Raw genomic sequence first — 24855 nt, 5'->3', positions numbered from 1 at the left:
GAGAGTTGGTTTTGTATGTTTGCCCTGCTTCTGAGCCTGCCTGAGGGGATTAGGATAGGATGCTACTTTGCTCTGTGTCCAGTTAAAATGTGGACTGTAGTGGCCAGAAGTAAGAACTGTTTTGGAGAAATTGTTCTTTATTCTTGGATGGGAGGAATCCTTTTTTTTTTTTTTTTTTTTTTTTATAATTTATATCTTTATTAAGTTTTCAAAATTAGTACATGAAACAATTAATAATCTCATTATAATTCAACCTAAAAAATAATAATTCAATAATTCAACCTATTTTTAACAGAAACAGAAATAATTACCCAAACATCTGCTTGTAAATAGAGGCTCAGAAAATGAAGGGAGTATATTAGGAAACAAAAGACAATTTCTTATATTAACATCATCCACAGTGAGTTCTGATTACATTTTACTATTCACTAGAGAGAGGGGAAGATGTGACTACTCTCCTTTGCTCTATGAAACTCTTTAATTGATCTGGTGAGAAAAACACAAAAAGATCCTGTTCCTTTTTTAACATACATTTGCAAGGGAATCTAAGAGTGTAGGAATAACCCAGGGAGATTACCTCCTGCCTGAAAACCAAAAATTATTTTCTTTTCTGCTGGGTAGCATAAGACAAATCTGGGAAAATTTTTACCACATTATCCCAAAATGATATGGGATAGGCAGAAAAATATTTTTTCATTACCTTATTCAGGTCTGATAATTTTTGAAAGGTAATTAGTAATACCCCCCTATCTATTATTCTCTCAGAATTTTCCAGAAAATTGGAAAGGTTACCTTGAAATGGTAACTCCAAGGTATTCACCGCCGGATTTTTCTTTGGTAAAAAATAACATAAATTAATTATAGGTAATTCTTCTATAGGAAATAAAAATACTTCTCGAAACAATTGATGTAATGTCTCCATTGGCGTTTGTCCTACGATCCTTGGAAAATTTAATATCCTTAAGTTTAATCTTTTGGAGTTATTTTCATAAGTTTCAAGTCTTCTGGACAAATATTCTCTGTCTTTTGCTACCACAGCATGAAACTCTTGATTCTTTTTCTCTAATTCTTCTAATTTCTGGATTCTTTCAGTGGATTTTTTAACCTCCTCTCGAATATCTTTAACCTCCTGAGAATAATTCCCTGCAATACCATCAATCTTTTTCTCTAACCCCTTCATATTAGTATTCATTTTAGTCATCAAGTCCCACAATAGATCTAGTGTCTCCACTTGAGGAGGTGTTATGATCTCAATTACCTCACCTCCGGTTGCAGTGCTTAATCTGTTGGCTCGAGATCAATTCCTTCCGCTACTGGAGGAGTCTCACCTTGGTTCACCAAGTATAACCTGGTCCCGGTAGTTGTCATCTGCGCTGTTACATCTCCTGGGGAGGTCTCACTTCCTCTCTGCGGTGGTGGCCTCAGATTTGGGCTCAGCGACGCCTCCTCTATTGTCTCAGTGTTTTCTCCCATTTGCACTGAGTCTGCAGTATCCTTGGTTGCTGGATAAGTCAGAGCTGCATTGGACATATATCGAATTATCTCCTGTTGGATAGGAGATGGGAGAGGTGCCGGGGGGTAAACCCTTACCCTCCCCTTCCGTTTTGGAGGCATAAAGCTTAATTACAGTCGTCACAGGATTCGCTAGATGTACCAAACACTGTGGTTTTTGGAGCCTCTATGACAGCCGAGTGGAGCAGATAGTCCGGCCTCACCGACCTGCGCTGGACTAAGCCGGACAAAGCCGCGCGCGCCCCTTAGGCGCGCGCGGCTTTGGCGGTGCGGCTGCGGTGCGCCGGGAAGGCGCCGCTTTTGTAGGCGCAGAGTCCCCAGTAGTGACGTCAGTAGGGCGGGAAAAGCAGATTTTCGAGCGTCTCACCAATTGACTCTCCTCTGCGCTCAGGCTCGGCTGCGGCCTGAGAATCGCCAGGCGCCGCTTTTGTAGGCGCAGAGTCCCCAGTAGTGACGTCAGTAGGGCGGGAAAAGCAGATTTTCGAGCGTCTCACCAATTGACTCTCCTCTGCGCTCAGGCTCGGCTGCGGCCTGAGAATCGCCAGGCGCCGCTTTTGTAGGCGCAGAGTCCCCAGTAGTGACGTCAGTAGGGCGGGAAAAGCAGATTTTCGAGCGTCTCACCAATTGACTCTCCTCTGCGCTCAGGCTCGGCTGCGGCCTGAGAATCGCCAGGCGCCGCTTTTGTAGGCGCAGAGTCCCCAGTAGTGACGTCAGTAGGGCGGGAAAAGCAGATTTTCGAGCGTCTCACCAATTGACTCTCCTCTGCGCTCAGGCTCGGCTGCGGCCTGAGAATCGCCAGGCGCCGCTTTTGTAGGCGCAGAGTCCCCAGTAGTGACGTCAGTAGGGCGGGAAAAGCAGATTTTCGAGCGTCTCACCAATTGACTCTCCTCTGCGCTCAGGCTCGGCTGCGGCCTGAGAATCGCCAGGCGCCGCTTTTGTAGGCGCAGAGTCCCCAGTAGTGACGTCAGTAGGGCGGGAAAAGCAGATTTTCGAGCGTCTCACCAATTGACTCTCCTCTGCGCTCAGGCTCGGCTGCCGGGAGGAATCCTTTTAACCACCACCTTTCTACACATTTTTTGAGTAAATAGTTTCCTTACTTTCCTGTTGCCAGGAAGGGACATGTAACTTTGATCGCGTTGACCCATTGAGGGCTGGTATGGCATTCAATATGGCGACTTTACACTGAATTTCTGTCCGGATGATACGGACCTAGTCACTCTTGTGAATTGTCTGTGCTGGCATTTAAATTGTGGTGGCAACTGTTTAAGCATTCTCAAAGAGGCTGAACTGCTGTATGGAAACAAACCACCGGCATTAGATGTAATAGCCCCTGAAGCAGCTCAAAGAGCAAAACTCGGCCTGAGTCGGGCTTTTTATGTTGTTTTGTGCAGAATAAAGAACTTCTGGTGTTCATCGATCCTCTTGTCTTGGTCGCTAAATGTCTGATTGGTCGTCTAAATGTCTGATTATCACCTTTCAGCTATAAATAAATGCACCTTCACCTTTGAAAATTTCTTTGTATCAGAGCGTTCCTTTCCTCTAGAGCCTGCTAGTGACTCTGGTGCTATACTCTGCAGTATCTTCTTGCTTATTTTGTATGCATCATCCTCTACATTGAGCACTGTAAGATGATCATCATCCCCTTCTGGAGGAGGCAGGCCTCAGCTTTTGGCCATGAAGTATGCAGCAGGCTTGAAAGATATCACAGATGTTTGTTGGGTTGTAGAAAAGACATCCTCCTGATCTGTCCAGGCAGCAGAAATATGTGTTGAATAGGCCAAAAGTTCTCTCAGTGACCGCCCTGATCTACCAGTGGGCCCTGTTGTAGCGAACATCTGCCTGTGGGTATGAGAGCAGGATTATGGAATAAAGATTTATCCTTTCCGTCTTTTGTATACTTCCAGGATTTTTTCTTCCTGTTGCTTGAGCCTTCAGCAAACTCACCAGGCAAGTATATGTCTGACAAAAAAAAGGTTTCAATTTATCCAGTCCATGTAGCTAGTCTGTATTTCTAGATTGTATTTCTAGTCCTTAATCTGTATCATTAGTCTGTTTCTGTAGTTTGGACAGACAAATATTTATTTATATACAGGCCGATACAGTACAGTGCGCGCCGGTGGAGCGCATGGTTAACCAGCATTTGGACATGTGTTTTCGACGCACTAGCTTTACCCCTTATTCAGTAAGGGGTAATAGCGCGTCAAAAACATGCGTCCAACTCCCCCGAGACTAATAGCGCCCACAACATGCAAATGCATGTTGATGGCCCTATTAGTCATTCTCGTGCGATACAGTAAGTAAAATGTGCAGCCAAGCCGCACATTTTACTTTAAGAAATTAGCGCCTACCCAAAGGTAGGCATTAATTTCTTCCAGCGCTGGGGAAGTGCACAGAAAGTTAAAAAAAAAAATGTAAAATGGGCTCGCGGGTTGAAAACCGGATGCTCAATTTTGCCGGCGTCTGGTTTCCGAACCCGTGGCTGTCAGCAGGTTTGAGAACAGACGCCGGCAAAATTGAGCATCTGCTGTCAAACTCGCTGACAGCCACCGCTTCCGTCAAAAAAGAGGCGCTAGGGACGCACTAGTGTCCCTAGCGCCTCTTTTTACCGCGGGCCCTAATTTAAATAAATTAAGTTACTGAATCGCCCACAGAAGAGTGGCCTGTGTGCGCGCCGGGAGAGTGGGCACTCTCCCGCCTGGTTTATTGCATCGGCCCGATAGTGAGTAGTGCACACACTTATCTCTTTCCTGTTTCTCTCTGCAGCTTCTTTGCCTCCAGTGGATGCAGCAATCTCTGAATTGTAGACTGTTGTCCCAGTTGGATCTTCAATCCTCTTCTCTTTGGGTACCTACTCCCTGACTACATAAATAAAAAAAAAATACAACACCCTGCTACGCTATCCACACAAATCTGCCAGAAAGCTTTGTATGAATGTTTCTAACCATAAATCTGGAACCTTGTTGAATTGTATGTTCAACTAGCTAGGTACAAAATAAACCATAAAAGCAGTATAATCCCTGTCCTTTTTTCTGGTATTTATTTCAGTTAAACTGCACAGCATTAGTAAAGAATTTCTCCCAAAAAGGATATTTGTAGTCTTATACAGGCACTTTCTCATTCTATATCCCTCAGTTTTTTCTTCATAGCATTCTGCCATATAACCACTCAAAAATCCCCCGCTTATCTTTCTTTTTCTGGAAGCATTGGTGGGTAATAACTTTTTCAATATCAATGTTCCTCCTCGCCTCTAATAAACTACTAATATAAGGGCAGATGCCAATGAATTAATTGTCCATCATACTAGGCATTATAGACCTGTGTGAACCTCATATAGCTCAGCCTTATATATAATCATCGGTCAATAGTGCAGTCTAATTCCTAATATCCGTCACAAGTTTTTTTTGTAATTTTTCATTGCAATTAAAATATTCATACATCAATGTGAACAGCGTTAATCGAAAATTCAAAGAACTTCTCTGCTTGTCATAATTTCAAAGTGTCATCTTGCCCAGTATCAACTACAACCCCGACACGGAACCATGTTTCAAGCTCCTCTAGCTCTTCTTGAAGGGACTTCTTTATGAAGACATTAGTCCTTTATATGAAAGCATTGATCGGTGCGAGCATTCTTAGAAACTGATGGCATTTTTCGTATAAAGGACTAATGTCTTCATAAAGAAGGCCCTTCAAGAAGAGCTAGTGGAGCTTGAAACACGGTCCTGTGTCGGGGTTGTAGTTGATACTGGGCAAGATGACGCTTTGAAAATATGACAAGCAGAGAAGTTCTTTGAATTTTTGATTAACGCTGTTCACATTTATATAAATATTTTAATTGTAATAAAAAATTACAAAAAAAAGTTGTGACGGATATTAGGAATTAGACTGCACTATTGACCGATGATTATAGGTAAGGCTGAGCCATAAGTGGTTCACATAGGTCGATGATGCCTAATATGATGGACAATTAATTAATTGGCATCTGCCCTTATATTAGTAGCTTATAAGAGGAAAGGAGGAACATTGATGTTGTAGTTTACAGTAACCTACCTCATCACTACACGCATAGGGGTAGATTTTAAGAAATGTGCACGCACTACCTGGCGCGCACACATGGACAGGCGATTTTATAACGTGCGCGCGGATGTTATAAAATCGGGGGTCGGTACACGCAGGGGGGGGTGCACAATTGAGCACCTTACGCATGCCAAGCCCGCGCCGCACTGCCTTGTCACATTCCCTACCCCCCACCTTCCCTTATCTCCCCTGCCCTTTTCCCCCTTACCTTTTTCTTGTTTTTTTTTTTCTTGTTTTCAAACTTACTTCAGCTTGGCCCAGCCCCAGGACCACCCCTTTTTGCAAGCCCCAGGACTTACGCACGTTACCGGGCCTTTTGAAAATAGGCCCCAGCGTGTAACCCCCCCCCTCCCCCACACACATAAATCCTCTGGATTTACGCACGTAGGGCTTTTAAAATCCGGCCCATAGTGAATGGGTAATAATTTCTGCCAGGTATCTATAAACTCTAGCTGCCACTTGAAACTGCTGTGGGGGCACTACGGCCTTTATATTCAGTGTACAGAAAAACTTTGCATCAAGGCAACAGGCACTACAAAAAAAACCTCCAAAATTCTCTCCCAAAAAGGAAAGAATGTTATAGTATTCAGCCTGTATCCGTGCTGGAACACTCTTTTTTGGTAAACAAATGATTTCCTGCTCTGGCAGACAATAGCTCCCAGAGAAATGTAAAAAATAATTATTCTGGACTTCTTATCTCAGTATGTATTAATAGTATTTCTCTGGTCAGCTTCCTCCTTTTGATTTTTCTTTGAAGTCAAAAAAAAATTCTTTAACTTTCACACTTTCTCTCAAACAGACTCAAAAAATGGAGCAACAGTTGATCCCTGCATGCTACTGCAGTCTATTTTATCTACTCGGTTCTCAACTTGATAGAAACCAAACTTCACAGGCAGTCCTCCACAACTTCAAACCCAGACTTTGAATTAGCACACAATTCTCTTTCTCCAAAAAAGTCAAAACGGCTCTTTTTTTTTCACTAAACAGCTTCTTAACAGACAATTTCTTTTCAAACCTGGAAACAGTTTCTCCCTCTGTTATTTCAGTCAACTCCCATAACTGCAAGACCTTCTTTCTCTGTTTGTTTTCTTCCTCTCAGCTAGGAGGATCCAGCACATTGCTCTGACAAGCTTGGTTTCATTTAGCTGCTATAGATAAGCTGTGTGCTGGACTCTTGATTTGTCTTCTCTTAACTCTGTGTGGTAAACACTACTTCAAACAGTGCCCAGACTCTGTAAAGTCTTATTAACTCAGAAAAATTCTCTATAACTCTTTCAAAGATAAATAAAAACTATTCAGAGCATTCAGCTTTTACTTGGCCCCCATTTCTTTTATCTTTCAAAGAAAACAGCCACTTTGTCTAAGGTGCTCAACTCCTCCAGGGCTTCAAACAACACTATTTTTTTTTTTTTACTTGTTTTTTTTCCCCCAAGCAGTTTTATATTTATTTTCAGTAACTGTTACACTTTTTCTGGCTGTATCTCTTTGTTGGAGCCATCTGGCAGCATGTATGTACTTACATTTATTTTATTTATTTACCGTATTTAGAAATGTTTATATTCCACAACTTCCAAAGTACTTTCAGGGCGGATTACAGAATAAAAACATACACAATAAAAATATAAGGCAAAATATTAAAAATACACACTTATTATATATAAACATACATCATCAATGACTGGTCTCAAACACCTCTTGATAAAATAATGCCTTTATTTGCTTCCTAAAACCCTTAGGATCCCTCTCATTACGCAAACCTGCGGGCAGTGATTTCCAAAGAACAGGGTAATTAAAAGAAAAGCAAGTAAACGTGTCACTTTGAGCTTACTCTCGCTTACTGAGGTTCCATCAACACATTTTTTCCTGAGGAAAGCAATGTCCACCGGAGATTATACTTTTTTAATTTCTCAACTAAACAACATGGATTTTCCCCATACAATAGCTTATGAACTAAATGCATGACTTTGAACTGGCAAGCAATGTCGTGCTCTCATGACTGGGGTAATGTGCTGTTGATGCCCTGTTCCCATCAGCAGGTGTGCAGCGGCATGCTGAATCATCTGCAAATTTTTTTACATATTTTGCATGGAGACCAAGATATAAACTATTACGATAGTTTGAATGGCCGTTTAAATAAGGACTGAAGAACAGTTCTAAAGAGGCTTTCAGGAAGAATTTGTTTGAAAGGCATCCACAACTTTAATTTATAAAATGAGGCCTTAACGACCTGCTTAATTTGACTTTGAATAGTTAACTGGGAATCTAATAATACCCTGAGGTTCCAGGCCACAGAGACTATATGAATAGCAGTCTCTTTATAATTTAGCTTAGGCAACTAAGAGAATAGCTAAGTCAAGTTTTTCTCCTCAACTGCTTTGCTCTCTTGACTAAAGCCATAAAATCTCCTAAAAAAGGTTTTGGGTTTTTTAATCTTTTTTTTTAATTTCTGCACTGGATATTTTTTTGCAGCTAGGAGAAATGGCCCCCAATACTGAAAGGCCTCTTTACCCTCATCTCCTGCAGCTGAGCCCTGATATTTCAGAGCCCTTGCCCTTAAACAAACAGTTGATCACATATTGCAGTAAACTGAAGGCATGACAATTCAGAGAGATTTGGAATTAAATTGCATCTTATACAGTCCTCTCCTGTTCTGGATCACTTTTGATATTGCTGGGGTTTATTTTTTTCTTTCTTTATGTTTGAGTTTTAATTTGCTTCTCTGCTTCTCCTCTGCAGATGTGCTCTTTTTGTAAGTCTGTACTGTAAATGTCATCTAACTTTTTTTTTTATACATTTACTGTACCCCTGCTGGCACCTGGTATTTCTCTGTCACTCTTTATGTAACACCCACTATCTAGCTGATATTGTGCATGACTTTGTTTTACAGAAAAGTGCTAATAAAAGGAATACTTGAAAAAAGCAGACCTATCAAACTGGAACAAATTCTTGAATTGCAAGTGGAATCAGACTAGTTTTCTGCATTAATTTATGTACAGGAGCAAGTCTTAAGAAGACGAGCTGGTCTATTTATAATCAAGCAGAGACAGTAACTTTCAAACGGGGCGCGCATGCTCACATTTGTGCACATATATCGGCCCGCGCCCAGGGACGCAGCAATTTTATAGCACATGCACGCATGTGCGCACAAGTTATAAAATAGCCTGGCCATGTTCACATGTGTGCCAAATTGTAAGTGGGTGCACGCATGTGTGCAAATCCTGCTTCTACCATGTAAATTGGAGGATTTGTCCCCAGTTTGCCCAGTTAAGAGAGAGGTCCTCCGAATCCCCCTAGTTTAATAGCCTTCACTCTCCCCAGTTAGCTCCGACCCTGAAAACCCTGCAGATCTGTCTAGTTTTCTTTAATTTTTAACATGCATGTCATTCATAGCAGTAGTAAAGTAACGTGGCAGGGGACCTTGGTGCGTGCCAACTCGTGTCAGTATTTACGCTCACAACTCTGGTTCACAACCCGAAACCCCTTTGCCCTACCCAGACCATGCCTCGCCCCCTTTTTGAAATTTTAGAGATGTGCATGCTGCGGGAGACGCGCGCTTTTGAAATCCGATGTGTGCAAACCCAACATATTCAGGTATTCCCTAATTAATGCACATGCCGAGCGTTTAAAATTCACCTTTTATAGCAGCGCTTCTCAACCGGTGTGTTGCCAAACACCAGCAGGTGTTTTGCATCTCCCGGTATCCCACTGCCCCTTTGTACTTTCCTTCTCCTTTTTCCAGCCTCCGCGGGCCAATTGGAAGCCTCCTTCATTCTGCCTGCCCCCCGCACAGGCCAATCGGAAGCCTCCTCCCTTCTACCTGCCAATGGGAGTAGGAAGAAGGGAGGAAACCTTTGATTGGCCGGTGAGGCAGGCATCTCATAACCCAGGAGTGGGGTGGGAAGAATGGCAGTGTCGAACCCCGACGAAACAAGGACGCCAGGGAGCCCATCCCCTTGGTGGCGAAGAGGAAAACCCGACCCCGACAAAGCAAGGCCGCCAGGAAGCCCATCCCCGTAGCGGTGAAGAGGAAAGCCCGACCCCGACCAAGCAAGGCCACCAGGGAGCCCATCCCTGTGGCGGCAAAGAGGAATCCCGACCGAGGCCACCACGGGAGCCCATCCCCGTGGCGGCAAAAAAAGAAGGCCCGCCGGAGTAAAGCCGCAGCAGAACTGGAGCCCATCCCTGCAGTGAAGGAAGACGTTTTTGGTGAGAGTTTGTGTGTATGGGTGTGAACGAGTGCCTGGGTGAGAGCTTGTGTGTCTGTCTGTGAATGGGTGCCTGGGTGAGAGCTTGTGTGTCTGTGGGTGTGAATGGATGCATGGGTGAGAGCTTGTGGGTGTGAATCGGTGCCTGGGTGAGAGCTGGTGTGAATGGGTGCAAGAGCATTTGTGCGTTATTGAGAGCTTGTATATAAGAGTGCATGAGTGTGATTGAGAGAGAGACTGGTCAGGGAGGTGATGTGTTTCTGTGTGAGAGAGACTGAGACTGGTCGTGGGGTCTAATTGGGGGGGGGGGTGTAAGTGACTGGTTGTGGGAGCTAAGAAAGAGGACTGTGTGGACAGAGCTTCAGCAGCCCTTGCTGCTTCTGGTGAGTGCTATTGGCCTGGAAGGGAAAGGAGTAGGAGAGTTGCTGGAGAGGGTAAGTAAAGGTGGCTTTTTACATTTATTTTTCTTGATTGACTGCCATTTTAATTATTGGGTATTATGCGATGTCTGCTGTTTTGAAATATTTTATTGATATTTGGACATGTTTTAATAATTTTTATGAGTTTTTAATTGTTGGATATTATTCTGTTCAGCAGCTGTTTTGTAACATTTTCAGTATAGCTTTACAGTTATTTCTGTGTGGGGCTCTATAGCAGCTTGGCTTATTCTGTTTTCCCAATAGGAAATGTATTAGTGTTTAGGGCCTGGTTTAATAGTTGAATTTCTTAGATAGGATTGTTACTTTATTTATTTATTTATTTAAAGGGGGTTTTTTGCCTACATTCGTAACATCTGTTTGAGTGTGTTCCATAATATAGGTATAACTTCGTGTGGGTTAGTTTGTGTGCATTATTGCAAATCCTGAGAGTCTGTTAGGTGCTATATTTCTCTTTCCATTTCTCCAGGTTATGCAGAGTGACTTTTTTGGTTTTCCATTCCAGTTTCTGTCTCCATATTTATAATTTGTGGTTTTTCTGTACTTGGTGAAGGGTGTGTGACCGAGGTGAGGTATTTTACTAGCATGTAGGCATTTGTATCAGTCTTATTTGTTGTGTTTTCTCAATAGGATAGGCATTAGTGGTAAATTACTGGCTTTTCATAAGGAAGGCTATTGTTCCTGGTAGTAAAAGGAGTTTGTTTTGCTTTTACTGAGATGGTATCAGAACCAGAATATCTTTTTTTTATGGCGAGTTGTACAGGGTAATACCCTAGATCTGCTCTGCACTCGTTGCTGGGGGTTGAGGGGATTCCTGTGGATGCAGAGTGCATCTTTAAATTTGGCCCCGTGATGGTCACATGTTTAGTGTGTCCCGTATGTCCGAACCATCTGTCAGGTGTGTCCCGGCCAAAAAAAGTTGAGAACCACTGTTTTTTAGAGTATATAACCAAGAGCATTAATTGGAGGGGCATGGCCCAGGAAGCCTAAATAAAAATTCCACGTTTCGATTGACCAAAGCAGCTCAGAACAAGTATTAAGCACCAGGTAAAGTTCATTGCCTGAACTGTCTCCTACATTTCCCTTAAGGACCGTGGCCCGGTCAGCAGGCCTTGCACAGGGTTTAGTGAATATGCATCAGGAGATCAGCCTTAGAATATGCTGGCGGAGAGCAACTGGTGTACAATCACACATCCCTGGGGCAGGCCTAGGTCCAGAGGGTTTGGTGAATATGCATCAGGAGATCAGCCTTAGAATATGCTGGCGGAGAGCAACTGGTGCACAATCACACATCCCTGGGGCAGGCCTAGGTCCAGAGGGTTTGGTGAATATGCATCAGGAGATCAGCCTTAGAATATGCTGGCGGAGAGCAACTGGTGTACAATCACACATCCCTGGGGCAGGCCTAGGTCCAGAGGGTTTGGTGAATATGCATCAGGAGATCAGCCTTAGAATATGCTGGCGGAGAGCAACTGGTGTACAATCACACATCCCTGGGGCAGGCCTAGGTCCAGAGGGTTTGGTGAATATGCATCAGGAGATCAGCCTTAGAATATGCTGGCAGAGAGCAACTGGTGTACAATCACACATCCCTGGGGCAGGCCTAGGTCCAGAGGGTTTGGTGAATATGCATCAGGAGATCAGCCTTAGAATATGCTGGCGGAGAGCAACTGGTGTACAATCACACATCCCTGGGGCAGGCCTAGGTCCAGAGGGTTTGGTGAATATGCATCAGGAGATCAGCCTTAGAATATGCTGGCGGAGAGCAACTGGTGCACAATCACACATCCCTGGGGCAGGCCTAGGTCCAGAGGGTTTGGTGAATATGCATCAGGAGATCAGCCTTAGAATATGCTGGCGGAGAGCAACTGGTGCACAATCACACATCCCTGGGGCAGGCCTAGGTCCAGAGGGTTTGGTGAATATGCATCAGGAGATCAGCCTTAGAATATGCTGGCGGAGAGCAACTGGTGCACAATCACACATCCCTGGGGCAGGCCTAGGTCCAGAGGGTTTGGTGAATATGCATCAGGAGATCAGCCTTAGAATATGCTGGCGGAGAGCAACTGGTGCACAATCACACATCCCTGGGGCAGGCCTAGGTCCAGAGGGTTTGGTGAATATGCATCAGGAGATCAGCCTTAGAATATGCTGGCGGAGAGCAACTGGTGCACAATCACACATCCCTGGGGCAGGCCTAGGTCCAGAGGGTTTGGTGAATATGCATCAGGAGATCAGCCTTAGAATATGCTGGCGGAGAGCAACTGGTGCACAATCACACATCCCTGGGGCAGGCCTAGGTCCAGAGGGTTTGGTGAATATGCATCAGGAGATCAGCCTTAGAATATGCTGGCGGAGAGCAACTGGTGCACAATCACACATCCCTGGGGCAGGCCTAGGTCCAGAACTCCTAGCTGGCAGGCTTGGCCAGCCGAAAGGAATAATCAATTTTAAAGCAGCATAAAATGAGCTAGCCATTAGCCTAATTCTCAAAGAGGAGATGAAACCAGAGCTGCTGAGAGAGCTAAAAAAAACATAAAATGAACTCTTTAAGTGGAAGGCGCTCTGCAGTCCCAAAGGACTAAGGAGCTACTGGAGTTACGGCCAAGGATGAGGCTTGCCCTGTGAGTACGGAGGAGCTCTCTGAACTGCTCCTGCACTCGGGACCTGCTTAGCCATTGCAAACAGCCGCTACGTTTTCAGACTTGTGTGTTTTAAAGTCTTTGTTTTGTATTAGTTTACTGGAATAAAAGTGCCAGCTGGCACAGTTAAACACATCTTAAACGTGTGGGTTTTCCTTCTGCTCATGGCAGGGGGGTGTGTGTGGATTGTCACAGAATAAAAAATAAAAATATGCACTTGAGCTGAAAAAGCAAAGAGCTACCAAAATATAAAAGGCAGGAATTCCAAGCCAGAGCAAAAACCTTTTGTTGTGTAATAAAATGAATGTAACGTTTTCTCAACAATGCAGACAAAGTGCTGTTGCTTCCATATAAAACGCATTCTTGTGGGAACAGTTGCTTCTCACTTATTCAAGCCGTGGCCAAAGGGATATGTGCCTCTTCCCTCCTGGCTAGATATTTTTTGAGAAATTATTATTCTTGACATATAGATGACATTTAGTTTTACCACATCTGTGAAATGCCTACTGATTTAGCAACCTTTACTGTCAGCTGTGAATCTTCGCCACTTGTGATTTTCATAATATTTCATGGCAGGTGGCAGTAGAATTAGTTGAATAGTTTTATAGGGGTGATTTTCAAACTTGGGTTTGCGAACCGGTCTCGGGTCATGACATGCTAGCAACTGAGTCGCCTTACCCGTCCCCTGCAGCTGCTTCGACCGCACAGCTGTTCCGTCGGGTTAGGAGGAAGCACATATATATGCAGCAGCCTTTTGCTTAGGACTCCGGGCCCCATGTTTAAGCCCTGCAGTTCACGCAGTGGTCACTGGAGAAGCTGAGGAGCACCAGCACCAAATGGGCTCAAAGTGACCGAGAACCACACGGAGTCATGATCAGCAGCGTAAGCATGGTAAGAGGGACATCCAGAGAAACTAGTGAGCAGTTGGAGGGCCAAGGACCTGAGAAATGGGGACAGGAAGGGATGGTGAGCGAGTGTTGGCAGCGGAGGCTGGGAACTAGTGGGATGGAGGAGCGAGTGTGAGAAATGGGAGGCTGCAGGGATGAGTGAGTGAGCAATGAGGGATCAGGAGAGATGGTGAGAGAGTGAGCAATGGAGGCTGGGGCGGGGATAGTGAATGAGGGAGATGGGCAATGGTAGGGAGGAATGGTAAGAAAGAGTGAGCAGTAGGGGCTGAGGGGGCTGCGACAGCACTGTGAAGAAGAGAAAGTGACGGAGATGTAAACAGAGCTTTCATCTTTGATCCAGACTGGAGGGAGATCAGGAACAGACAGGCCTATCCATCACATTAAGCGTAGGTGAAACAGCCTAATCTTTGTTTTTAACATATTTATTTTATACTGCGTTTTAAAATGCTTTACAAGTAACAAAATCTAATGTAGTTATTACTTGATGCGACGTGGTTAGAGATAGCATATTGATCATATTTATTTTATCAAAACTCGTCAGATAATATTATTATTTGAGTCCCAAGAAATGGAGGTCATAGAGTACCCTGTGTTGAACTGCATGAAAACCATTCACCACAAAGGTTCATGATTTCTACCATTGCCGTTATTGTTTGCCAATAATAGCACTGATACTAGCTAGAGGGTCACCTGGCGAGCTTGCTGGAAAAAATCTTTCGAGCATGTGTGATCAGGGATTTGCACAACACCAATGCTGCCACTCAATTTTGATTTTGTCTTTTGTCTCTGGAGGAGCAACGCTCTGGATCTCTGCTGATTTTTATGCTGAAAAACGTTATTTTTGCTCAGTTGATTTCACCTTTTTCATTTTATTCCCTCTAGTGTCCCTAGATAGGTGTTTCAACCATTTTTGAAGTTCTCTTTATTTTTCGCTGTCACCTATTCAACTGCTCCCTGTTGATCACAACAGACCCCTCTGCTTTGCTGAACTACACTAAGCTAGGCCCACAGCTTATTCAAGATATTTTTCTCTTGTAGTTGTCTTTCACTTTTGCTACTTTCCATCTGTCATGGAAGTGTAACCTACTGCCACCATGCTGTCTCCCAGAATCAGGAGGATTTCTCAAGGGGGGTAGATTTTGGGTATACCTTCCTTCCCAGTTCCTCCACCCTTCATGCACTTACGTAGCCCCAAAATAACACTATGGGATTCACTCCAGTTGAGTCCAACTGTCTGGTTTATTTTCTTGCACGCATATGACCCAGCAAGAAATGATTCCAGTTTACAGGTAGTTGTTAAGGTACAATAAAATCCCAGAAATGCCAGTACATCAATGATTATTAATACTTTCTGATGCAATCTGATAATCCACATCAGACAATGCTGCTTAGGTCTCTGAGATTTCACTAAAGAGTGGACTGATACAGCCCCATGGTACTCACATAAGTATAGTTTGCCCCATGCTTTAGCAAGAGGAATCCCAACAAATTGGTTGGCATTTCCTTCCCTGGAGCTTACAAATGCTCTACAGGGAGCTGGGTCCTCCAGGGCAGTATGCTGGTGAGGGAAATCTTGCCTGTTCCAGTGTTCTTCAAGGAGCTACTCATTTAAAACCGGATCCATTGGCTTTAAGAGGCATTCTCTTGCACTTACAGGACATTACAGATCATCACAAAGAGTTTTACTTTTACTTCAGGAAAGATCACAGTGTCTCTAGTTGTGAAATTTTCTAAGAGTATTACCTTAAGTAATTCAGGCCTGCCATGAGAGGAGTCATGCTTGCTTTGTCAGTTTGGATAAGTTCAACTAAAAGCAGGCCCTGAAACCTGGAGATAAGACCCAGAGAACCATTCTGAGTTCCACTAATAGTCAGACCTATCCAAATGGTCCTAAGATATTTTAGTGCCTCAACATGAGACCAGGGGCAGGAGAAATGTTTTGCTGACATAGTCTGAATGCTTTAAGGAGCTCAGAGAATGGATCTAAGTGGAAAGCGCTGAGTCTCAAACAGTGGTCTTTGTCTTGATGCCTCCTATTGGCATTGGAGTCCTAAGGATCCTCCATCTGAAGTGATCATGCCCAGAGTCTTGTCTGACCTCCCATGCTGGAAAGCCATGAACTCTCAGAGGAGATGATCATGGCTTTGTTCCAGAATTTATCTCCGTGGGTAACTGTTTTACAGGTTTCTTCCCACTGAAAAAGATTTGCATCTGGTGCATTATTAATAACCTTAAGATATTGAAATATTTCTATCGTATCTCCCCTGTTCTCTAGGGCAGAGATTCCAGGACAGATTAGGAAGCCACTGCTTTAGGGGTATACAGTACATATTTAGGTCCTTCATCTTATCTCATACAGCTCTTGGTGCAGACCCTGCACCATTTTTGTTGCTTTTTTCTAGTATATCTCTCTCCTTTCTGAGATTCAGCCTCTAGAACTGCACTCAGTACTCTAGGTTAGGCCTTACCAATGACCTGTACCTATATCATTCCCTTTTTTTCTAATAGTTTTGCCTTTCTGTGTGCATTCCAGCATCTGGCCACCGCCTTATCACACTATCGAGTGTATGTGAACCAGTGTAGCCTGCGCATCTATATCCCAGTGATGCTAAATGTGTTTCTCATGGGTGCATTTTAAGGTAAAATAAGGAACGCATCTGAAATGGGAAACTAATGTGATCTCGACAGCTGAAGTACAGTGGGATCTTTGAATAACTTATATAAGTCCAGTGAAAGAACTCAATTTTCTCCCGCACAAATATGGCTACTAGAATTCTGCAGTGAAAAGATAAAACAGCATGCCCCGTGTTGACTCTATGCTATCTTATCTAAGCATTTCAAACTCAGAAGTAGCTTTAGTGACACTTTATTGGAAAATGTTTTAGTCTCTTGTGGATCAAACCAGTCAAATGTCCAACCTGACATCATCTTGGTTGCAGGTATGCATGATAGACCAGAGATCTCACTGGTGATAGTGGTCATACGTAAATCAGTTGTGAGTGTTTACAGATAGAGAGGCTCGCCCTTGATTCACACCCTCCAAAAATAAAACAATCTACAGATTTAGACTGGTGGTGGTTTATTTTTATTTATTTATTTTTTTATAGTGAAAACTTTCACCTCATTAAATCTCTAATTGGGTCCGTCTTCTATTATTCTTCTGTGTCCTATTTTTTATGCCCCTCATCTTCAGAAACCTTTTCTGGGTCTCTCATACCCTTCTTTTCAACTCACCTTTTGTTTTTTGTTATATTTTGTTACTGCCTCCTCTTCAACCACATTTTATCTTGTGTTAATATTTTTCCACATTATGCATTTTCATACTTCCTGACATTGATATATTCTCTTATCTGTCTGAGTAAAAGTTTATTTTAGCAATGGTTGGTATATTATCATGTCCTCAGTGGGGTCAGGTGGCAGTGCGTTAACCCCCACTCTCCCACCCCATATTCAATCTCGGCCAAGAAGGGACCATCCTCAGCACATACTGTATCTCAAAACCTCATGTCTGGTGTTACACGTCATCTTAACCAAAAGGCCAAGAAGCGTTCAGGTACTTCACTAGCAGTGTAGTGTTTCTTTCACTTAGCAAGTACTTATTCCTGCTCCTTTATTCATATGCAAGCTTCTTGAATTTCAAAGGGACCAAGGCCAAAGGCTACTGATTGGTCTCGGGTCAAGTCCTCGGGGGACACTAGCTCGCAGGATGTCAGGTTCAGGCCTATGGGGCCTGGAATGGACTCTGCCTCCTCTTTCTGGGTGGAATTCTTCAAGGGATTGCAGACATTTCTACAAGGCCGGCCTGCTAAAGCGGCAGTTCCTACTAAGGTAGGTCCAAGCACTTCAAGTGACCTACTCAAATGCTAAGGAAGGAGAAATTACTACTTACCTGATAATTTCTTTCCTTTAGTGATGGGTAGGTGGATAGCTGTCTTAGGGCGAGTGATGCAGAATATGATACCTGCTCTTCTTTGATAACTGGTAAGTAGCTTCTCTAGCCCTTAGTTTGCTCAACACGTTCCTTCTTTTGGCTGAGCTCAGTGTTCCTGTTGATTGAGAAACATGAATGGTTGCCTGTTGCTAATAATGTTCAAGTTTGTCCACAGTTGGACTTTTCCAGAGAATACTGGGGGCCTGATATTGGGGAGGAGGCTATATAGCCATGACCTCAGCTTTTGCTCCATCTCCATCTACTGGCAGAGGTGCACAACCCACTCGTTGGGATTCACCTACCTATGACTAAAGGAAAGGAAATTATCAGGTAAGGAGTAATTTCTCCTTTTGTGATATGGCAGACTAGAGAATTCCAAAACCTGCGCTGCTGATGGTTTTGAAACATCTGGCAAAATTCCCATGCAAACTCAATAGGTGAGATCTACAAAATGACACCGTGCAGAGGATTAATTAGATTTAATAAAAATCAAAATATGTATTTACAGCGGGTAAAATGTTAGATTTCATATTAGAACTAAACCGTATCCCTTCATTTTTTCAGTCTGTAGCTCAAAGATAGTTTTCTCCTCTCTCGCCACCCACCTTTTACTTTCCGACTTTGAAAACAAGCAGCGCCCCATCACTGTTATAATGCAATCTGTAAATTAATTGTGTACTCTGGCAGCAACTTGCCAAGTCCATTATGCACTGACTCGATAAAGGGCGCATAGCTCTCCAAAGCTGGTCAGAAAGGTATGAAGTTAGTCCAGTAAAGTCGTATCAGCTATAACTTATTTGTAGTTATTTCTATATGTTAGAACCAAAAAATAATACCTGCTACAAGCAAGCACAAAATAAATGTCTTTGCTGACTGAAAGAAATGCTGCATTTTTATTCCCATCTGTTAGATTTTTTTAATCTTCTTTTTTTTTTCTTTGCTAGGAATTACAGTGGACAAGTTCGGGCTGCTTTATTTTGTTGATGGCAACATGATCAGGCGTATCGATCAGAATGGACTTATCTCCACCCTACTGGGCTCCAATGACCTAACATCTGCCAGACCCCTCAGCTGTGACTCTGTCATGGACATATCCCAGGTATTAATCCCTTAGTAAATGGAAAGGCACCCTGGCCAGGATTTGAGAATGAAGAGCAGGGTACCTCTCAGTCTTTGAGGGTGGATAATTTAGCAAGCAGTGTTTTGAACCAGATCAAGTTAGCATTTAGGAAATGGTAGCTGAATGCTGTTCTTCCAAAATTAGCAATGGCAGGAGAAATGAGAAGACATGAATTTTCATGGGTTTGCAAATTGGCAGCAGCTCTGGTCATGCTGTGCTTGTAAGATATGCAACTTAGAGGGGAAAGACAGAGGTTCCCAGTTTGATTGCTGCATTATTTTTAGATGCAGGCACCACTGCGCCTGCAAAGAACCCAGTTTTGTAAGGCGCGGCACTTTTCAGCAAAATCTCTCCCATCTGAAGAGTCTGCTATTCAGAATCTTTCTGCCTCTTGTTTGGATGGACTGGAGCCACAGTACAGGGGCTGAAATATAAAATGGCTTATGCTTGGAGGGAGACGTGTTTCTAGTCATAATTGCACTGTTCCAGACTGGAGTCCATTTTGGATTATACCTTTCTCCCAGCTTGTTAAGATGACTCGCTTTTATCCTTGGGTGTTGCTTAGTGACTGCTATTTGTGAGCAGGGTGAAGTAGCAGGTAGAAAGACTTATCTACCTTCTAGAAAGGTAAATCTTGGTTATTAATGCCACTGTCATCAGATAGCCCCCCTCCTCTCCAGTATGCAAATATACACCACAGGTTCCTTGTTCAGATATCTCCATTATAGTCAATCCCTCTGATTTGTAATGACCATATATCCTTTGGTCCTCGCTCTTTCATTATGTTTTCACTTGGCTATCATGAACAAGTGTGAGATTGAACATGCAACTTTATGGAAAAGTGAAAACATCATTTAACACAGAACATGTTTTTTTTCTCTCTACATATGTTACTCTATATCCTTCTGTAATTGCAAATTCACATTCCATATTGTAAATGATAAAACAGCAGCACAAACCTCCCACATCACTCGTAAATGTGCATTTTCAGTGGCAGGTCCAACCCTCTGGAACTCATTTCCAGTAGACATCAGGCAGTACGATTCTCTTAAGACCTTTAGAAAACTAATTAAAACCTTTCTTTTCAAATTAGCTTTTTTTAGTTCTTTATTTCTGGGCTGGTTTTATTTATTATTTATTGCTTCCAATACTGTTTTTGTTTAATGAAGTTTTAATCTGATTTTATTATGTTACGATGTATTTGTTGTTTGCCTTTTATGATATGCTAGAATCGCTTTCTTTATTACTTATTGCTCCCTTATACTGTTTTTGTTTTATGAAGTTTAAATTTGATTTTATTATTATTTTATGATTTACTTGTCATTTGCCTTTTATTATATGTTGGAATTGTTTTATGAATGTCGTCTTGTATATCGCCTAGGCCTTTTAGAGTTAAGCGATTCACAAATTCTGAATAAATGCAAATGTAAAGTCCACCAGAAAAGGAAAAGGTGTTGATCTGGTGATACGGTCGGTTATTGTTGTTATTCTATGAAACCATTACCAAAAGCCAACCATGATGATATCAGTTTGGCAGTATTTTGCATCACAAAGGGGATAATTTTGTAACCGCACAGGTAACAGATGCAGCAAATAAGACACACAAATTACCCCAGCTTTCAAAGGGAAGGGATTCCAGTGTAAACCTGTGTGCATACTTTTTAAATTAAGAGTATGTGCAAGAGTGAAAACTCTGCCCTGGAAACACCTCTGCACAATCCAGGTAAACATGACATACACACCTAAGTTTATCTGCGCATTGGGTAATTTTATAAAACCCCATTTCTGTGCACGAAACAATGTTTTACGTACAGAAACACATTGGAAAATTATGCCCATAACAATATAGTAGTTTGCCTTTAAAATGTAATTTTTGCACCTTCCATTACGAAAATACTTAAAATAGTTCACAAATGCATCATTAATAAAGTAAGATCAGTTTTGAGCCATATTTTATTCACTGTTGAATTTGCAGTGTGACTTTTTTTTCCCATTCAGAGGGGTTCCCATCATTCTATATTGTGATGAAGTTTTAGTAGTCCCAAAGTTTGATTTTAACTTTAAAGCATTGTACAGTAGCTTCTCTGGTAGGCATGTTATATTTTGAAACAGTCCTGGAAAAAATGAAAAAATACAGCTGGGACAACTTTTATCTTCCCATCTTTTCCCTGTTTTAAAATGAAAAATGCCCTTCCCAGCTACCATTTCTATCATGAAGTGCAGGGAATAGCTTTTCATGATTAGGCATGGCCATCCTTGGACTGCTAGGGTAATAAGAGGTAATATTTAGAGCTATTTACATACATAAATAAATCATTCTAAATTTGTGCAGGTTTTGTGTGCATAAAAGTACGCCCATAACCCGATTTTTGAGTTTTATGCACACAAAAAATAGACGTTCCTGCAAAGAGCAGGAGTAACCTTGTGCGGGTAAATTTGCCCACCTTCCTATAGAGAATTTCCAAAGTGAACCTGCATGCATATGTTTGTAATTTCTATGCGTAGGCAACATTTAACTTGCATGGGTTGTTATAAATTTTCTCTACGAAGGACTGGAAGGGATGAAATAATTAATTGCTGATGTTTACAAAATCCCTTTTCCATTCAGTATAAATTGTATTCTCGACATTAACTTGAGGCTGCAATATGCTTGTACTCTGAAGGTTCTTGTGAGGTACAGGAGCATGCATTATTGAAAGGGAAACCACAGACTGTAATGTTCTACTAGAGGAAGGGTTAAAGTAGACCAGGAGCAAGAAAAGAGAGAGAATTCGAGAACTTACCTTGCATACAGATTAGACAGCAGTTCTTTTTTCATTTAGAATTAGCCAGCTATACTATTAGAAGTCAGAAGGGATCTGGCCATTCTTGTAATTCAAGACTTTGCATATGTAACCCTGTGGTTAGGTAGTGGTATACTGCAAGAATACCGCTATAGAAAGACCCATGTTTTTTGGCTCAGGTTTTTGACTGGGCATGTTAAATAGAAAAATGTAGTCTTCTTTCACCATAGAGAGAAAGAGTGGTCTGGATGAGCCTGCAATGTGCAGGGAGCAGAAGATGGCATGGATAAGACCAAAACCAACTAACAGTCTGGCAGGGCCCACCAGTGCCAAAGGGGAAGGGTATGAATGCCTGCTGACGGAGCTCAAGTATCGGTGTAAGGTGCCCCAAATTCATAAGTTCAGAAGTGGTATCCTCCATGCCTGGTCAGGGCAAGCTTTCTGTGGAAAAGCAATCTCCTTATGGGAGACAGAGATTTTCCAGGAGCAGAGTTAGGGAAGGGAGCCAACCACTCTGTGGTCCTAGAGAACTCTCCATTTGATATCCATGCTAGTGTGTAAGACACTTGGGTTAAAAGTTCACTGGAGGTACAAGCCCATTGGGGGTTAAGAGGAGCCAACAATCAGTCTGGACATTGCAGCCCCTTTATAACAAGGGCTTGGCATACTGGTTCTCCTGTGCAAGAGTGCTTAATAAGACATCCACAGTTGAACACTCAGGCCCAATTTTTGGCATAGACAATGTAAGCAACTGCTTCCGGTGCCACATTTTGATAGGCACTAGAGTGCTGCTGCTACCACCAAGCTAGCATCTAGGCCTGCAGCCATTGTCCTTCGCCTTCAGCCCGACCCGCAGCAATAAGCTAGGCAAAGTTGGTATGGGGCACGGCATGCACATTCACAGACCCTGCAGCAGCCTGCCCCCACCTCTTGCACTGACTTCCTTTTACCAGAGAAACCTGTGAGGGGGTGGAGCCACAATAGGGCCTGTGAATGTATCTGTCAACTCTGGGCCTCACACTTACTTTTGCTAAAGCTCTTGCTGCGAGCCCAGCAGAAGAAGGACAGGCATGCCAGGATTATCTGCAAAGATGAGGGGAGACATGATCTGGCAGACTAAGGGGAGAGGGGCAGGAGCCCCTGCACTCTACAATGATTTCTAGGGAGAGAGTCTTACTTCCTTTCCCCATTCTTTCCCCACACCCTCCGATGATTTAAGGGGAGGAGACGTCTACTCCTTTCCCCTTCTAGTTCCAATGGGTACCCACATTATAAATCCAGCTCTATAAACACTAACAACCTGTGACTGTCCAGTAACTCCAAGGAAGCAAGGGTTAACGGTACACGACGTTAGGTTCCATATTAGGCATCATAGTGGATAATACATTGAAATCGTCGGCTCAGTGGGCTGCAGCAGTCAAAAAAGCAAACAGAATTTTAGGAATTATTAGGAAGGAAATGGTGAATAAAATGAAAAATGTCTTAAAGCCTCTGTATCGCCCCATAGTAAGGCCACACCTTGAGTACTGTGTACTATCCTGGTCACTGCATCTCAAAAAAGATATAGTTGCAATGGAGGCGGTACAAAGAAGGGCAACCAAAATGATAAAGGGGATGGAACAGCTCCCCTATGAGGAAAGGCTAAAGAGGTTAGGACTGTTCAGCTTGGAAAAGAGACGGCTGAGGGGGAGATATGATAGAGGTTTTTAAAATCATGAGAGGTCTAGAACGGGTAAATATTAATCTTTTATTTACTCGTTTCAGATAATAGAAGGACAAGGGGGCATGCCATGAAATTAGCAAGTAGCACATTTTAAACTAATCGGAGAAAATTTGTTTTCACTCAGTGCACAATTAAGCTCTGGAATTTATTGCCAGATGATGTTTTTAGTGCAGGTAATATAGCTGGGTTTAAAAAGGTTTGGAAAAGTTCTTGGTGGAAAAGTCTATTAATTGCTATTAATCAAGTTGACTTAGGGTATAGCCACTACTATTAGTAGCATGGGATCTACTTAGTGTTTGGGTACTTGCCAGGTACTTGTAGCCTGGATTGACCACTGTTGGAAACAGGATGCTGGGCTTGAAGGACCCTTGGTCTGACCCAGTATGGCAACTACTTATGTTCTTATTAAGCCTATTATGAGCTTTCTAAATATAATTCAGCTAAATGGGGGAACACAACTTCAGGGTGCTAGGCCATCTTTTAGAGATTTTTTTGTATGCACTTAATCCCTGAAGAAAGTTTCCAGAAAGTAGAATAGCTACCTGAGACACCCTACAACATCCAAACAACCATGTAACGATTCTCTAGCCTAGCCTAGATCCAACTACACATACATTAAGAAAGTACTGGACACATGATTGCTTTTTCTAAAACCCAGCAGTTTGAGCTGGAAGCCCAAAGGAGCAGTAACACTCAGAACCTGGCAGCATGAGCCTTCATTCCTAGCTACCTGGGGACTTCCCCATATTTTATATCCCCTCTGGTCATTACTTAAGTGATGGCACGTAGTGGGCAGATTCAGGGTCCACGATTGCAGGGTCCTGGAAGGAGTTCTGGTGCATGGCTCCTGGCCCAGGACTGCTGCTGCAATGGCCAAATGAGGCATGTTGGGGGAGAGATATTAAATAGAGGGGAAAACACCCAAGTAGTTGTGAGTGAAGGCTCATGGTGCCAGATCTGGCCCTGGTTCCATTTGAGCCAATAGTACATAGGAGCAGGAAGAAACTACCAGGTCAAAAATAAATAATAAACTGTAATATTCTAGGTATTTCTGTAAAATGACAATTTTCTTCAGGATATATATATTGAAATTATTGATAACTATATATTATGGGGTCCATATTCAATAGGACATTTAGTGGACAAGTTATCCGGCTAGTTACCTGGATAATTTGTCCTGGATATTCAGTGGGATAAACATCTCACTGAACATTCCCAATTAAAGTTATCCAACTAACCATAGCCAGATCACTTTAAACATAACCGAATATTCTTTTGAATATTGCTGGTTATATATAAAGAACATAGCCGGTTAATTTAGGTTCCATTTTAAATTTTAAAAAACCCAGAAATTACGGGCTGGTAGGCCCAAACCTGTCCCTGCTTCCCTCCCACCCAAATTGCAAAGGCCCTGGAACTGAATTTGCCATCTCCTCCCCAAACAATTCCAATTTTTGTTTTAAAAAATATCAGGGCTGCGAGACCAATAGCATCTATCCCCCCCCCCCCCCTTTCCGGCC

General features: G+C 42.7%; 1 protein-coding gene across 1 annotated transcript in view; it reads left to right on the top strand.

Annotated features, from left to right (window-relative positions):
• The window catches only part of TENM4 (teneurin transmembrane protein 4), a 954015-nt gene that overhangs the window by 832093 nt on the left and 97067 nt on the right, over positions 1-24855 (top strand). The window contains exon 23 of the mRNA XM_029602209.1: positions 18654-18808. Within this exon, the coding sequence (XP_029458069.1) occupies positions 18654-18808 (155 nt within the window). The remainder of the gene's footprint in view (positions 1-18653; positions 18809-24855) is intronic.

This window comes from Rhinatrema bivittatum, chromosome 5 (genome assembly GCF_901001135.1).
Source record: "Rhinatrema bivittatum chromosome 5, aRhiBiv1.1, whole genome shotgun sequence".
In the NCBI taxonomy this organism is placed as follows: Eukaryota; Metazoa; Chordata; class Amphibia; order Gymnophiona; family Rhinatrematidae; genus Rhinatrema; species Rhinatrema bivittatum.
The sequence above is the reverse complement of the archived record's forward strand: the minus strand, read 5'-3'. Positions and strand labels throughout refer to the sequence as shown.